Source organism: Leucopleurus acutus (assembly GCF_964270905.1).
Source record: "Leucopleurus acutus genome assembly, chromosome: 20".
Classification (NCBI taxonomy): domain Eukaryota; kingdom Metazoa; phylum Chordata; class Mammalia; order Artiodactyla; family Delphinidae; genus Leucopleurus; species Leucopleurus acutus.
In genome coordinates, this window is record NC_139162.1 from 50631819 (window position 1) to 50647443 (window position 15625).

Consider the following 15625-nt stretch of genomic DNA (forward strand, 5'->3'; position numbering starts at 1 on the left):
TATCTCCACTGTGTAATTAGTGTTTGTTTTCCTTCTTCCATTTGCAGCTAATAAGTAGTCTCTCAGGAGACCTCATTTCTGCACAAGATCCTGCTCCTCATCAAAACTACCCCCCCCCATCAGCATCGAGTGATGATTCTTGTCTGATCCAGGATTATGAACTCAAGTTCCTACTTTTGCAGTGGATTGTAATTCATTACTGTACTATTACTGTATTATTTTGATGTTCAGAGTGTCCCAGATTTGACCAGTGGGTGCCCCTTCAAACTGGCTCCTGTGTCCTTGTGAGGTACCCTATCATTTTTTCAGGCACTTCCTTCCTTTCTTGTATAATAAGATGTTCCAGGCTCGTATTGTACCAACCCTGCCCTAGCCCTGGAATCAGCCATTTTAACAAGGAGCTTGCAAGCCCTTGTTTTAGCCCTTAGCACACTGCTTGCTTATGTGTCTTCCTCCATTAGATGACATTGTACCTCTGAGGGTATACAGATGTCAGTCTTTTTTTTTTTTTGAATAATTGTAAACTGCCTTGCTTTGTAGATTGCCTTTAGTGCAAATGCTTTGGTTATTTCACCACTTCTTACATTCTTTGCTGTTGGCAGATTCTCGTTTTTATTTATTTTTGGCTGCATTGGGTCTTCGTTGCTGTGCTCAGGCTTTCTGTAGTTGCGGCGAACAGGGGCTACTCTTCGTTGCGGTACACGGCCTTCTCATCGCGGTGGCTTCTCTTGTTGCGGAGCATGGGCTCTAGGCATGTGGGCTTCAGTAGTTGCAGCAGGTGGGCTCAGTAGTTGCAGTACGTGGGCTTAGTTGCTCCGCGGCATGTGGGATCTTCCCGGACCAGGACCAGGGCTTGAACCTGTGTCCCCTGCATTGGCAGGCGGATTCTAAACCACTGCGCCACCAGGGAAGTCCAGATGTCAGTCTTATTTGCTCTTATGTCTTTACCCAACTTAAGGCCTCATACATTTGATGTTCACTATGATTATTTGTTGAACAATAAAATTGATTTTTCCTATTGTTTGGTGATTAAAATTGTTTTCAAAATTATGATGCTGATTGGTTTTCTTTTTTCCTCCCCCACCTAGGAAGAAATGTTGGCTATTTGGTGATGAGAAGTGGCAAAAACTAACCTCGTACTGGTATACAAGCACGATGAGATCTGACACTTTTGCTTCGTGGGCAGCCGGCCCCCACTGATAATGTGGGGAAGCCATTGGGTCCACTGGAAAACACTAACCTGATCTTGGAAGTAGCTGATTGTGGCAGGATGTGTCGACGATGATGATGGCAAGAAAGCAAGATGTCCGCATTCCCACCTACAACATCAGTGTGGTGGGATTGTCTGGGACGGAGAAGGAGAAGGGCCAGTGCGGCATTGGGAAGTCTTGTTTGTGCAACCGCTTTGTGCGCCCGAGTGCTGACGAGTTTCACTTGGACCATACCTCTGTCCTCAGCACCAGTGACTTTGGTGGGCGAGTGGTCAATAATGACCACTTTCTCTACTGGGGAGAAGTTAGCCGTTCCCTGGAGGACTGTGTGGAATGTAAGATGCACGTTGTGGAGCAGACTGAATTCATTGATGATCAGACTTTTCAACCTCACCGGAGCACGGCCCTGCAGCCCTATATCAAGAGAGCTGCTGCAACCAAGCTCGCATCAGCTGAAAAACTCATGTACTTTTGCACTGACCAGCTGGGGCTGGAGCAGGACTTTGAGCAGAAACAAATGCCGGATGGAAAGCTGCTAATTGATGGTTTTCTTCTTGGTATTGATGTTAGCAGGGGCATGAATAGGAACTTTGATGACCAGCTCAAGTTTGTCTCTAATCTCTACAATCAGCTTGCAAAAACAAAAAAGCCCATAGTGGTGGTCCTGACTAAGTGTGATGAGGGTGTGGAGCGGTACATTAGAGATGCACATACTTTTGCCTTAAGCAAAAAGAACCTCCAGGTTGTGGAGACCTCAGCAAGATCCAATGTAAATGTGGACTTAGCTTTCAGCACCTTAGTGCAACTCATTGATAAAAGTCGGGGAAAGACGAAAATCATTCCTTATTTTGAAGCTCTCAAGCAGCAGAGTCAGCAGATAGCTACAGCAAAAGACAAGTATGAGTGGCTGGTGAGTCGCATTGTGAAAAACCACAATGAGAATTGGTTGAGTGTCAGCCGAAAGATGCAGGCCTCTCCAGAGTACCAGGACTATGTCTACCTGGAAGGGACTCAGAAAGCCAAGAAGCTATTTCTCCAGCACATCCATCGCCTCAAGCATGAGCATATTGAGCGCAGGAGGAAGCTGTACCTGGCAGCCCTCCCGCTAGCTTTTGAAGCTCTTATACCCAATCTAGATGAAATAGACCACCTAAGCTGCATAAAAGCCAAAAAGCTCTTGGAGGCCAAGCCAGAATTCTTGAAGTGGTTTGTTGTGCTTGAAGAGACACCGTGGGATGCCACCAGCCACATTGACAACATCGAGAACGAGCGGATTCCCTTTGACTTAATGGATACCGTCCCTGCGGAGCAGCTGTACGAGGCCCACTTAGAGAAGCTGCGGAACGAGAGGAAAAGAGCTGAGATGAGAAGGGCATTCAAAGAAAACCTGGAGACCTCTCCTTTCATAACTCCTGGAAAGCCTTGGGAAGAGGCCCGCAGTTTTATTATGAATGAAGATTTCTATCAGTGGCTAGAAGAATCTGTATACTTGGATATTTATGGCAAACACCAAAAGCAAATTATAGACAAAGCAAAGGAAGAGTTTCAGGAGCTGCTTTTGGAATATTCGGAATTGTTTTATGAGCTGGAGCTGGATGCTAAGCCCAGCAAGGAGAAGATGGGTGTCATTCAGGATGTTCTGGGGGAGGAACAGCGATTTAAGGCACTACAGAAGCTCCAAGCGGAGCGTGATGCCCTTATTCTGAAGCACATTCATTTTGTGTACCACCCAACAAAGGAAACATGCCCTAGCTGCCCCGCCTGTGTGGATGCTAAGATCGAGCACTTGATTAGTTCTCGGTTTATCCGACCATCTGACCGGAATCAGAAAAATTCACTTTCTGACCCCAACATTGATAGAATCAACTTGGTGATCTTGGGCAAGGATGGCCTTGCACGAGAGTTGGCCAATGAGATTCGAGCTCTTTGTACAAATGACGATAAGTATGTAATAGACGGTAAAATGTATGAGCTCTCCCTGAGGCCAATAGAAGGGAATGTCAGGCTTCCTGTGAACTCTTTCCAAACACCAACGTTTCAGCCCCATGGTTGTCTCTGCCTTTACAATTCAAAGGAGTCTCTGTCCTATGTGGTGGAGAGTATAGAGAAGAGCAGAGAGTCCACACTTGGCAGGCGAGATAATCATTTAGTCCATCTCCCTCTGACCTTAATTTTGGTTAACAAAAGAGGAGACACCAGTGGAGAGACCCTGCATAGCTTAATACAGCAAGGTCAGCAGATTGCTAGCAAACTTCAGTGTGTCTTTCTCGACCCTGCTTCCGCTGGCATTGGTTACGGACGCAACATTAACGAAAAGCAAATCAGTCAAGTTTTGAAAGGACTTCTGGACTCCAAGCGTAACTTAAACCTGGTCAGTTCTACGGCTAGCATCAAAGATCTGGCTGATGTTGACCTGCGAATTGTCATGTGTCTGATGTGTGGTGATCCTTTTAGTGCAGACGACATACTCTTTCCTGTCCTTCAGTCCCAAACCTGTAAGTCTTCCCATTGCGGAAGCAACAACTCTGTTTTACTTGAACTACCAATCGGACTACACAAGAAGCGCATTGAACTGTCTCTTCTTTCATACCATTCCTCATTTAGCATCAGAAAAAGCCGATTGGTCCATGGGTACATTGTTTTCTATTCAGCCAAACGTAAGGCCTCCTTGGCTATGTTACGTGCCTTTCTTTGTGAAGTGCAGGATATTATCCCCATCCAGCTGGTTGCACTCACTGACGGCGCTATAGATGTCCTGGATAATGACTTAAGTCGGGAACAGCTGACTGAGGGGGAGGAGATTGCTCAAGAAATTGACGGAAAGTTCACAAGTATCCCGTGTAGCCAACCCCAGCATAAACTTGAGATCTTCCACCCATTTTTTAAAGATGTGGTGGACAAAAAGAACATCATCGAGGCTACTCATATGTACGACAATGCTGCCGAGGCCTGCAGCACCACAGAAGAGGTGTTTAACTCCCCCCGGGCAGGCTCTCCGCTCTGCAACTCAAACCTGCAGGATTCTGAAGAAGATATCGAGCCCACTTCTTATAGCCTGTTTCGAGAAGACACATCACTGCCCTCTCTGTCCAAAGACCATTCTAAGCTCTCTATGGAACTGGAGGGAAATGATGGGCTGTCTTTCATCATGAGCAATTTTGAGAGTAAACTGAACAACAAAGTACCTCCGCCAGTCAAACCAAAGCCTCCTGTCCATTTTGAAATTACCAAGGGGGATCTGTCTTATTTAGACCAAGGCCATAGAGATGGACAGAGGAAGTCTGTGTCTTCTAGCACCTGGCTACCTCCAGATGGGTTCGATCCTTCTGATTATGCCGAACCCATGGATGCTGTGGTCAAGCCAAGGAATGAAGAAGAAAACATATACTCAGTGCCCCACGACAGCACCCAAGGCAAAATCATCACCATTCGGAATATCAACAAAGCCCAGTCCAATGGCAGTGGGAATGGTTCCGACAGCGAAATGGACACTAGTTCTCTAGAGCGAGGACGCAAGGTATCCATCGTGAGCAAGCCAGTGCTGTACAGGACGAGATGCAGCCGGCTGGGGAGGTTTGCTAGTTATCGAACCAGCTTCACCGTGGGGAGCGATGATGAGCTTGGGCCCATCCGAAAAAAAGAGGAGGATCAGGCATCCCAGGGTTATAAAGGGGACAGCGCCGTCATTCCATATGAGACAGATGAAGACCCAAGGAGGAGGAATATTCTTCGCAGTCTAAGAAGGAACACTAAGGTAAGACCCAAGTTTAGGCGTGAGTTATAGGAGTGGCTTGCACAGTGCCTTGGTAAGGGTTCATTGATGATGATGAAGATTTTCAAGGACAGCTTACTCTGGTAAAAAACTGCCCTGTGTGTGTGTGGTGTGTGTGTGTGTGTCTTTACTCTTTGACTTAGCATTAAAAACTAAGCAGTGTCTCAGATAGCTACCACTGGTAGCTCTCAAGGAGTGAGGGCTTGGGATAGATAGCCCGAGTTGTCTTTGTCCAAAACAATAGTTAGGCAATTACCAAAATGAGCAGATCATGCAGAACTTGTCAGTGTCCTGACAAACAGCCAGGCCGGTGACAGTGTGCTTGGCCTTTCTTCACTTAAACAGCAGAACCCAGAATCACAGTCCTCAGTCTTTGACTGAGAAGCAAACATTTCATCCGTACATCTCTTAAATGCTCCTTTTCCCCCTTGCTGATCTGTAAAGGTTGCTGCATTTTAGATTAGGAAAAATTAGATGGTTATTTTATTTGCACACATAAATCAGTGAAGGGTCTTCAAGTACCTAAATGAAAAATAATCTTGTCTCTTTGAGTTATAAACCTGTCCCGTGTTTGTAAAATTGGAGTGCCCTCCAGCTCCTTGAGTGAGTTGCTGCTGCTATCAGTGAGAGCTTCGGATTTGATTTAGGAACCACAAGTGGGGCAGGAAGGGGAAAAGAAGGAAAAAGTAAACCACGTGTGTTAGGAATGTCAGGCCTGCTGTCGGATGTAGAGGAAGCAGCCCCAAATGTAGGAGCAAATGAAGTCTCTTTATCTTGCGTGGAATTGCGCTGTGCAGGGCAGTGTGCCCTGTCCTCTTGGGCTTAGGCTTTGAGATAGAAAAGGTATTTCTCAACTTTATTTTTTCCCCATTTAGAGTAGGGGAAATACCTTTTGTTTTTCAGAGAAAGACATCTTGGTGAGACACCACAACAGAACCCTGTCAACTGACTCTGTTAGGTGCGGGCCCGCCCCCAGCATTGTGTATTATCTGGAGGCCGGTTCTGCAGCTCATATCGGTTAATGGAGACGGAGGAACATGGTGCCATGGCCCTCACAGGGAAGACCTATTCACTTTGTGTTCCCTGACAGCATACAGCATGCTTCTTAATCACCACTGGCCAGAGCTTCCAGAATTTTCCTACCTATAGAATTTCAGAAAGGGCAGGGCAGTATCCTTGTGTGTTCTGTTCCCCTGCCGTTCTGAGCTGTATATCAGTAAATGTCATAGGCATTCTTCTGTTTGCTCTCCCTGTGGTTTGCTTTTACATTTCTATACCTTTATCCGCCTGCAGTATTTTGTTCTCCAAGTTAGCGGGCAGACCAGTGGAAAGCAGTTCTTATTAGGAAGCCAGAAAGTAGCCTGACCAGCCTGCCAGTATTTCCGCAGAGCTCTCCTGTTTGATGGTACTGGAATCCAAACATTTTGAACATTTTGGCTTTCTTCTCTTCCTCCTCCACTCCCAGTGAAGACTGTTGCTAGCACAGCGTATCTAAACGCTGACAGTCTTTTTGAGTGTGGAGGTGTCTGCACACCTGGGAATTAGGAAGGTGGCATAATACCACATTGCGAATCATAACGGGTTTTCTGACTTCACGCTACATTTTTAATACTGTTGGAAATAAAGCTTTTAAAACACACTCCCAGACAAGCTGTGCTTTAAAGAGTAGGCTCAGCAGGGAGCAGCTGGTTGCCTGAGCCTCTGGGATGGCCGCCTCCACGCCGGCAATGAGTGCCTCCTAATCCGGAGCTGCCTCGCGCCGGGTTGCCGGGTCAGCACGCAAGAAGTGGTTGGCTTCCCGTCTGTCTTGGTTACATGGGCCACACCTCTCCTAGTCAAATAAAAATGATACCTCTGGCCCAGGAGCAATAGCGTGCCAGAAGTCATTTAGGAGTATCCTTTGGAAAGAGTGAGTAAAAGGTGAAATTGTCTTTTCCTGCCTTGGAAAATGGTGCCTTAAAATGAGCGTAGCTGCTTTGTCATCCTAGTGCAGAGATAAGCAAAGTTTTCATTCTGTTCCTGGTTGGAGCAAACCTCCTATTAAAATTTGCTGCCGTTAAGAAATCAGACTGACGCTTGTTTACTGGGAAAGCAAGGTACCATGGGGCAGAGAATGCCAAGCCAGCCCCTACGTGGGGGATTTGGCCTTTGATTTTTATTGGCATGACAAAGCAGTACAGTATTTATTTGAAGTGAGGGGAGAGCCATTTGGTAATGGGAAACACACTTAGTTCCTCCTGCATGCCACACACCACTGGGGAAATGGCACAGACCCGTCCTGCCCAGACCTTAGCACCCAGTTGAGGCAGCAAGACCTACACAGCTTCTGAAAATAGGTGGTCTGCCTAAGAGGGGGAGGGGAGGGGGTCTGTGTGGGGCAGAGCAGACATCCTGTGCTGGGGGTGGTTAAGGTAGTGCAGTGTGTGGTGATCAGGAGCTCTGGGAATCGGGGCCTAAGTCAAAACCCAGTTCCTCCGCTTCCTTACTGGGCCTTCGGGCACTTGATTCACCTCTCTGCGTCCCTTCTGCAAAAGGGGCGGGCTTAGTAGCACCTTTCTCATACGGTGTGGGAGACGGGATGAGATTGTGCCTGTAAGACACTGAGCATAGTGCATGCTGGATAAGCGTTAGTTATTATTATTTAACTTGACCTTGAAGAATGAGTAGAATTGAATAAGTGGTGTGAGGTAGGGAAAGGCTTGAAGGTGAAAATATGCATGTTGTATTCAAGGATGCGAGAAAACTGGTCTGGTCTAGCTGAGAGCTTGAGGGACCAACATTGTCCCTCCCTTTTGTATAAGTTTTAACCCTGTGTGTTACTTGGCTGCTTTCTCCGCCCTTACCCTAGCGACAGCCCTAACAACAACCAAAAAAGCTGTGCTCTGGGTACCTGTGTGATGTGGAGAAAGAGAAATTGCTCAGTGCCCTTGGCTCATATGCTAGATTAGCTCCTTACTGTAAAACTGGAGTTAGAGTGAGGGAATGGCTTTCATTTCTGCTCATGAAAGTGCAAACTGTAAAGCAGCTGACTCTCATTCTGGGTCCTTTTCCCAGCTGAACCATTTAGTAACCCACCCTCATAGTGGGAGCCTTCCGCACTCAGCTGAATGAAATTGAAAATCTATGCTTGCACTTCAGTGGGGTCCATGAATAGATGCTTTGTCTGTAAAGAGTTGTCGTTGCACATGGTCTCTGTCTCCCAGTGCCATGCGTTTGCAAAGATGAGATCAGGACCAGCAGGGTCTTATTTTAAAGCCAAAAAACAGGCTGGGGTGCCTTGCTGCACACAATGTGCTGTTCGGGCAAGCTCAAACTGCTGAATTCGTTGTGCTTGGCCACAGATTTAGAGGAGACGTTACCGGCTATTTTACCCTTCTATCTGACGTGCTCTTGTTTTGTGGGGTTTTTTTTAAAAAAGACAAAAACAGAATGATAAAGAAAATCTTTCACTCACTCCAGCTACCACATGACAAGACAACCTATTGAAAAGCAAACCAATTCAATCACGCATTGTTTGGTCTATAAGGCACCAAGTAACCAGTTTGACAGTTTGTGTCCCCCCCCGCCCCCCCCCCCAGTGAATTGGCTTATTTCATTGGATTCAGTGAATTGGCTGGTTGTTGTGGCTTTGTGTGGACACAGCTCTCATTTTGTGAGGCCTAGAACGGAGTTAAAGTTTCTAGTGTGAATAAAAACCAGCTGGGGAATTGGACTGCTCGCTCCACAGGGAGGGATGTTGCATTTTGACAAGCTGAAATGGTATGAAATATGAGCTCTTTGTAACCTGCTCGGGAAAGACTCTCAGTGTGTGCTTCAGAAAAGGCTAAGCCCTGCCCTATGAGCTCTAAGTCCAGATAAATACCTTGGTCTTAAAAGTGGGGTAGGGGCGCTGACTTGACCTTGGATTTTCTGAATCCCGAAAGAATTTTATCTTTTAAAAGAAGTACTCTTGCTCCAAAGCACATGTTCATTCATTCTTTTAGGAAGGAAACATTCAACTCCTCGCACGGGCATTTCCTGAGCACTTGTATGCCTGGTGTTGTGCTAAGTATCATATGTGCGGTAGTTGCGTCCATCTAGTTTACCGTAACAGAGAATGATAGATTTTATACATGTATTTACGTGCATTTTGAATGTTGCCGGAGTGGAGGTGCAGGGTGCTAAGGAATTGTATAGCAAGGAGTTTTACCCTCACCTAGGATATCTGGGAAAGCTCCCAGAGGAAATGATATATAAAGCTGAGACTGAAAGGATGAAGCAGGCAAAGTCAGTGAGGATGGAGGCTTCCTGGGTCGAGCTTTTGAGAAAACAGTGTGGAACTTGGAGCTGAAAAAAATGTGGCATGTGCTAAGACTTGAAAGAGACCTAGAGCGGCTACTGTAGAGGGTGAGGGAGAACTGGGCAGAATAACAGAGGGCTATGGATCCCATGTGAAAGACTTTGTACTTTCCTACATTTACTGAATACCTACTGTATGCCAGGTACAGTACTAGGCATTTTCACATCAATTTTCCATCTATTTCTCTTAACAATCTTAAGGAAGTGATTTTTTTAAAATCCTGGTTTTAGAGATGAGGAGACTGAGTCTCAGTGCCCCCAAATTAGTGTAGTTACTGAGTGGAAGTTGAGATTTTGGAACCCCAGTCTTCTGACTTCTGCTTCCAGTGGGTTTTTAGAGTCCCTTCTCCAGGAAAGATGGTACTATTCCATAGCCAGGCACACAGTTGGAGTACTCAGTCAGTCCAGTCAATTTGTTCATTTTAGACAAAGGACTTTGCTTATTATCTAACAACATCTATTTCCCCACACTGCCCCCTAAGAACAGCATAGTGCTGTTTGTTTCTTGCTTCAGTGTCTACTTGAGTAGAGGACAAAAAAGGCATGGAGACACTGAAATAGCAACTGGAACTTTGAGAAATTGTTTTGGACTGGTGTCACTCGGTTCTCAGTTTATTTTAAGCCCAAAGAACTGCTGTAGTTTGTTTTTGGTGACAAAAATAGGCTATCTTTAACTATCTGCTTTAGCTTAGAGCACACCTGTTCTTTTAAAAAAGAAAAAAAAATTACAATAGTCAACCCAAATCTATTTTTCAAAGAACAGAGAATTGCTCTGATCTTCACTGGGCCAACTTGTTCTCCTCTACCACCTAGTGATACTGAAATATCTTTGTAGGAACTCAGATTATTTCAGCTCGAATCAGGGATCACCTCTACTTCCATAGAGAAAGGCCTTCTGAATGCTTTTATACAGTATTTGAGAGGAGGCTAGCAGGTGAAAACTGACCCCCACAGCTCTGGAAAGTCCAGATTCAGTGGGTGTCGAACCAGGCAGGAATGTTTATAAACACTTCCTGGAACTAGTGGACCCTCCTCCCTGCTTAGCCCCCTACTGCATTGGCCATTCAGCCTGAGAAGGCAACAGGGATTGACCCAGATTCATGCCTTTATAGGGCAAAAAGCTATGGCCTCTATTTATTTGGTGCCTATGAGGGGATGACATGCCTTTCTTTTCCCACCGTGCCAGAGGGAGGGTTAGGGATGCTAGGAGACTTCGTGCTACTTCCTGGTTCATCCCTAAATAAAGATGCTCCAAGTGGGAGAGTGGCCGGGTCATAGTACTGACTGCCAGCTTGAAGGAGACAAGGCTAAGCATTTGTGCTTTCATAATAGACTTTGCCAGTCAGAACAGATCCGTCCCCAGGTTTTCTCTTGAACTTGGGCTTAGATTTTTTCAGAGCCAGAAGGGGGAGCACCAGTCAGCCAAGAATACATGTGGGGCATGAGCGAGTAACTTAATTGAAAAGGTCCTTTTGAAGCTGTGTTGGAAATACGAGGGAATCATCACCAATCAGAAAGCTGTAATGTTGAATATAGAATGCAAGAAAACACTTTGGGGGAAACCTAGAGTAATGTAGTTTATGGAATCTTTTGTTTTTTCTAAGATTCCTACCAGTTACAGTTAGTTCAGGGTGTGCCACTGTACAACTTGGCAGACCATGTGTGTGACCCTCTAGGGCTTTGCTGATACCGGTTTCACTCTCAAGAGGGAGAATTGCCCTACTCAGAGGACACCGTCCCTGTTGCAGACTACATTCTGTATATGGCATTCCTCCTTAAAAACAGAAACGCAGACTGGATTCTGTTTTTTATTTGCTGTATTAGGTATGTTACCAAGCATTTAAAAGGCTGTGCTAGGTGGTACACCTCCAGTGACTGCGTTTTCTGACCCTAAAATCTGGATAAGTAATTTGACATGGATAAGGGTATTTATGGAGACGGGGAGAGAATATTTGAAGTTGGCAGTTTAGGATCACTGAATAGCTGTACCTGCTGTTTTCATAGAAGATAGAATATTCTTTATCCAGAAAGAGTGGCTGACCTCTCCATTGAGGCTGTGGGAGACTTCTTTTTTCTTTGTGACTCAGTTGGTTTTTATCGGATATCTAGATCACCTTTGCTTGCTGTAGACATATATCTTCTCTAATACCCATTAGACTGTAAGTTCACTGAGGGCGAGAGATGACTTTAGTATTAGCTCTGCTGCTAGTCTGTTAGGTGACCTTGGGTATAATTCATTAAAAAGGAAAAATGCCTGGATTCCTGCACAATGGAAACTTAGCCCATTAGGAAAATGGTCATATGTGTATGTAGATGACTATCACTTGTTCAGCGCTCACAGAGTGATACAGGGAATTCATGACCTCACCTGTTTTTTAAAACGGAGTCTGTGATATACTACTGTCAGTATGAACATGACGTTCTGAACCTCACCTCACATCCTAGTAAGAGCAGAACAATGTTAGAAGACAAAAAAAATACTCTGGTACCCACGGAGATAGTCATCATCTCAGCTAAACTTGAAAAAAATATAAAGAAACATTGGCCTTGTACATTACTGGAAACTGTTTTTATTCAAGAAATGTATTGAGTGTCAATTGCATATCAGGCTCTGGAACCCAGTCATTTTACAGGCTGATAGAAGGGCTCCTTCTCTTGGCTGTTATTATTCTTTGGCTGGCATTCTAATCATTTTCTTGCCCCGTGGACTTGGAGGAGCTTTGGGGTGGGCGTACTGTCCCATAAGCAGGAGTTTCCCCTTTATGCTCTGTTCTTGTTTCAGAAAGGCCAAGAGGCCAGAGGTAAATTCCAATCACCGGTTTCTCCCCAGTGCAACACTGGCATAAGCTATTGGTTTATTTCTTTGTTTCCTCTGCCACCTGGTTAGTATCAAGACTAAGAATCAGGCATGTTTTTAAGGAAACTGTGAAGTAAAGAACAATGGACTATGTTATTTATTCAAAAAATATCTATCCAAAGGACAAGGTGAAGATGATTTGAGCTGACCCAGTCCTTTGTTTCTGTCAGCGGTGTGTTTCATCATGGAGATAGTTCATGTAGGGGAAGGAACGTGGGGCTTTGACATTCGTATATCACTGGCCTCTGAATCCTGGCTCTCTCAGTGCTGGGTGTGAATCTGTCTGAGCCTTTGTTCTCTCATCTGTAAAATGGGGTTAATAACCCTTACCTCGAAGGGTGGTTGTGAGGTTTCAGATAACTGTGCAGAGCACCTAGCACAGTGTGTCTAGCACATGGCCACTCGTGATTAATCACTATTATTTTCCATTTTGGACCCAGTCAGACTCTAAACTTAGACCTGCAGATGTGTAGTTTGTGCTCAGGGCTTGGTTTCCTCTGGCTAGATGCTTTTTTCAGTTCAGCCTGCTAATGAGTGAGCCTAAAAGAAGAGAGATGTTGGGATGGTGTTATTTTCTTCTCTCCAAGGACCTGCTGCTGAGGGTGCTCCACTGACTCCCTAATGAGTGACACATATCTGACCTGGGACTGAGACATCTGGCAGGCCACTCAGAAGAATGGCATTTCCATCTTGACATGTGCCCAGTAACCCTTCAGATGCCTGAGGTGTTGCTTGTTATGTCAACAGTCCGGTCCAATTCTTGGCATGCACCACAAAGTCTGATTTCCTTCCTAGGAAGGTTTAGAATTAGTTGTGCAAGAATCCCTGCCTGATTTTGTGACATCCTAGAGAGCCTTCAGTTATTTCAAGGAAGTATTTTGACATTCTGTAAAGCAGAGTTTGTTTAAATCTTAGAGAGAATGAGAATGAATATCCATGTCAGTCAACAACGGGAGTTGATGCCGTTGCCAAAGCTTACTCTCTGTTTTGTAAGTTGAAGTGCTGAACTAGGTTAGATCTTATTAGACTCTTTGAGGTGAGAGGGATAAGAGCAGCTCTCTGGGACTTCCCTGGTGGCGCAGTGGTTAAGAATCCGCCTGCCAGTGCAGGGGACACGGGTTCGAGCCCTGGTCTGGGAAGATCCCACATGCCGCGGAGCAGCTAAGCCCGTGCGCCACAACTACTGAAGCCCCCCTGCGCGCCTAGAACCCGTGCTCCGCAGCAAGAGAAGCCATCGCAGTGAGAAGCCCGCGTACCCCAACGAAGAGCATCCCCTGCTCGCCGCAACTAGAGAAAGCCCGCGCGCAGCGACGAAGACCCAACGCAGGCAAAAATAAATAAATATGTTTTTAAGTTACCTTTAAAAAAAAAGAGCAGCTCTCTAATTTAGCCTTCCACCTGACAGCAGAATCTCCTTGACAATGAGTATGGCAGGTAGGTTGCAGCCTCTGCTTCGAATACTTACAGAGCAGTCCTTTCCTTCTTAAACAGCTGGGGTTTTTTTGTTTTTTAAATTTCTCTGGCCAAAACTGCCTCTTTGTTTTCCTCTTATCTCTCCCAACATGACTATACAAAGTCATCTGCTCTCTTTTCATGAGATAGTCCTGTAGCTATTTGAAATAGCTGTCATCAAGCCCCATTCTTCCCTTGCCCAGCTTAAAGATCCCTGGCATTTTATGTGAGTCTTTATTACCTTTAGAAGTTCTTCAGATTGTCAGTGTACCCTTAATCATTTCTTTAATCATCCATTTATTTATTCCGCATATCCCAAGAACTTTCAGAGGAAGGTAGTGAACCATAGTGGTTTAGAACGCAGGTTTTGTAGTCAGAACTGACTTGGGCAAGTAACTGAATTTTTCTGGGATTCCACTTCTTCATCTGTAAAATGGAGTTTTAACACCCATATCTACAGATCTGTTGTGAATCTGGAATGAAATAATACATATAAAGAATTTAAGCACAGCTTCCCTGGTGGCGCAGTGGTTGAGAGTCTGCCTGCCGATGCAGGGGACATGGGTTCGTGCCCCGGTCCGGGAAGATCCCACGTGCCGCAGAGCAGCTGGGCCTGTGAGCCGTGGCCGCTGAGCCTGCACGTCCGGAGCCTGTGCTCCGCAATGGGAGAGGCCACAACAGTGAGAGGCCCATGTACCGCAAAAAAAAAAAAAAGAATTTAAGCAAGGATCCGGTGCTTAGTAAGTATTCAGTTGATGGAGGCTAAATTTTCTAGCTAACTTAGACTGTCAGAACACACCTCATCACCTTGCTCTAGTATTGAGAGGGTGGAAGAAGTATGAGATTAAAATTTACTGTCTGTTTACTAGAACTATGGTCAGAAGGCATTATAGTGATTGGAAGTAGCTTCCTGGCAGCTCTCTTAAAGTTCCCATTTTTTTTTATTCTATAACAGCAGTTTATTTGGAAGCTTCAAGGTTTTATTGAAGAACAGTGCTATTGTTATGTTAGTTTTGACTGGCAATTGCTGCCTGGTTGGGGTTGGCCAAAGGAATGTCGCTTAAATCCGGATGGTCTTCCTTGTGTGTTCAGATTCTTCAGCTAACAGTTTAAATGGTACGGCAGTTTTAAGGGAGAGCCTCACCTGATGCATTGTTACTGGTTGCTACAGTGTGTAACAATGGAAAACACTCAGCCCTTCTTACATTGTTGGGCAACTACTGCGCTCTAGGCACTGAGCCACTTCCAGTACATCATATCATTTCACCCTCAGGACCACCTCGTGAGGAGGGTACTGTCCCCAAGGTGCTAAATTACTTGACCAAAGTCACAGAACTTCTCAGTCAGGATTCAAACCAGGTCTGTTAGATTTGAAAGCTTAAATCTTTATGTTGTACTTCATCTAAGTAGAAGATGCTAGGGAGAGTCTAGATTGGTTAAATTATTTCGTGTAAAGATAAATCATTAATTTGCTTTTCCATACTTCTTTGGTAAAAAGTGTGAAATCAGAGCCTGTTTGCCTCAGGCAGTCTATACAGGGGAGAGAGCAGCAGCCACTCCCTGCAGCCTGAGAGGCTGTGTCACTGGTTTTACCAGGAGCAGGCATATTGCAGTGACAGGCTTTGTGGAGTGCGTGTTCTTCTCTGGGAACCTGGGATCCATTCACATTGCATTACAGTCCTCCATACCAGATCAGTTAGCGGGCTGCGTGAGGACTGGATCATCTTTGCCTTTGGGTTGTCATTTCAGATGGTGTCAGCCAGCAGTCCAGACATGGCCTCGTTCCTTCTTTCATGTACAGTTTATTGTCAGTTGTTTTTTTTTTTTTTTTGCCACTTGTTTGCACAGGAAGTCCTCAGCGAATTTCAGACTAAACAGGAAGTGATTTGTTCTCATATAAAGGGGGTACCAGAAGGAATGAGGGTGAGCAGGATAAGGAAAGGGAATGGTTGACCCTGACCTAGAAGCTAGTTAGCTGTCCTCTTTAGTGGATTT

General features: G+C 45.3%; 1 protein-coding gene across 2 annotated transcripts in view; it reads left to right on the forward strand.

The window, feature by feature from the left end:
- Nucleotides 1-15625, forward strand: part of ARHGAP35 (Rho GTPase activating protein 35) — a 121892-nt gene that overhangs the window by 42865 nt on the left and 63402 nt on the right. For both annotated transcript variants that reach the window (XM_082863261.1, XM_082863262.1), the window contains exon 2: nucleotides 1089-4965. In XM_082863261.1, the coding sequence (XP_082719387.1) occupies nucleotides 1282-4965 (3684 nt within the window). In that variant the 5' untranslated portion in view covers nucleotides 1089-1281. The remainder of the gene's footprint in view (nucleotides 1-1088; nucleotides 4966-15625) is intronic.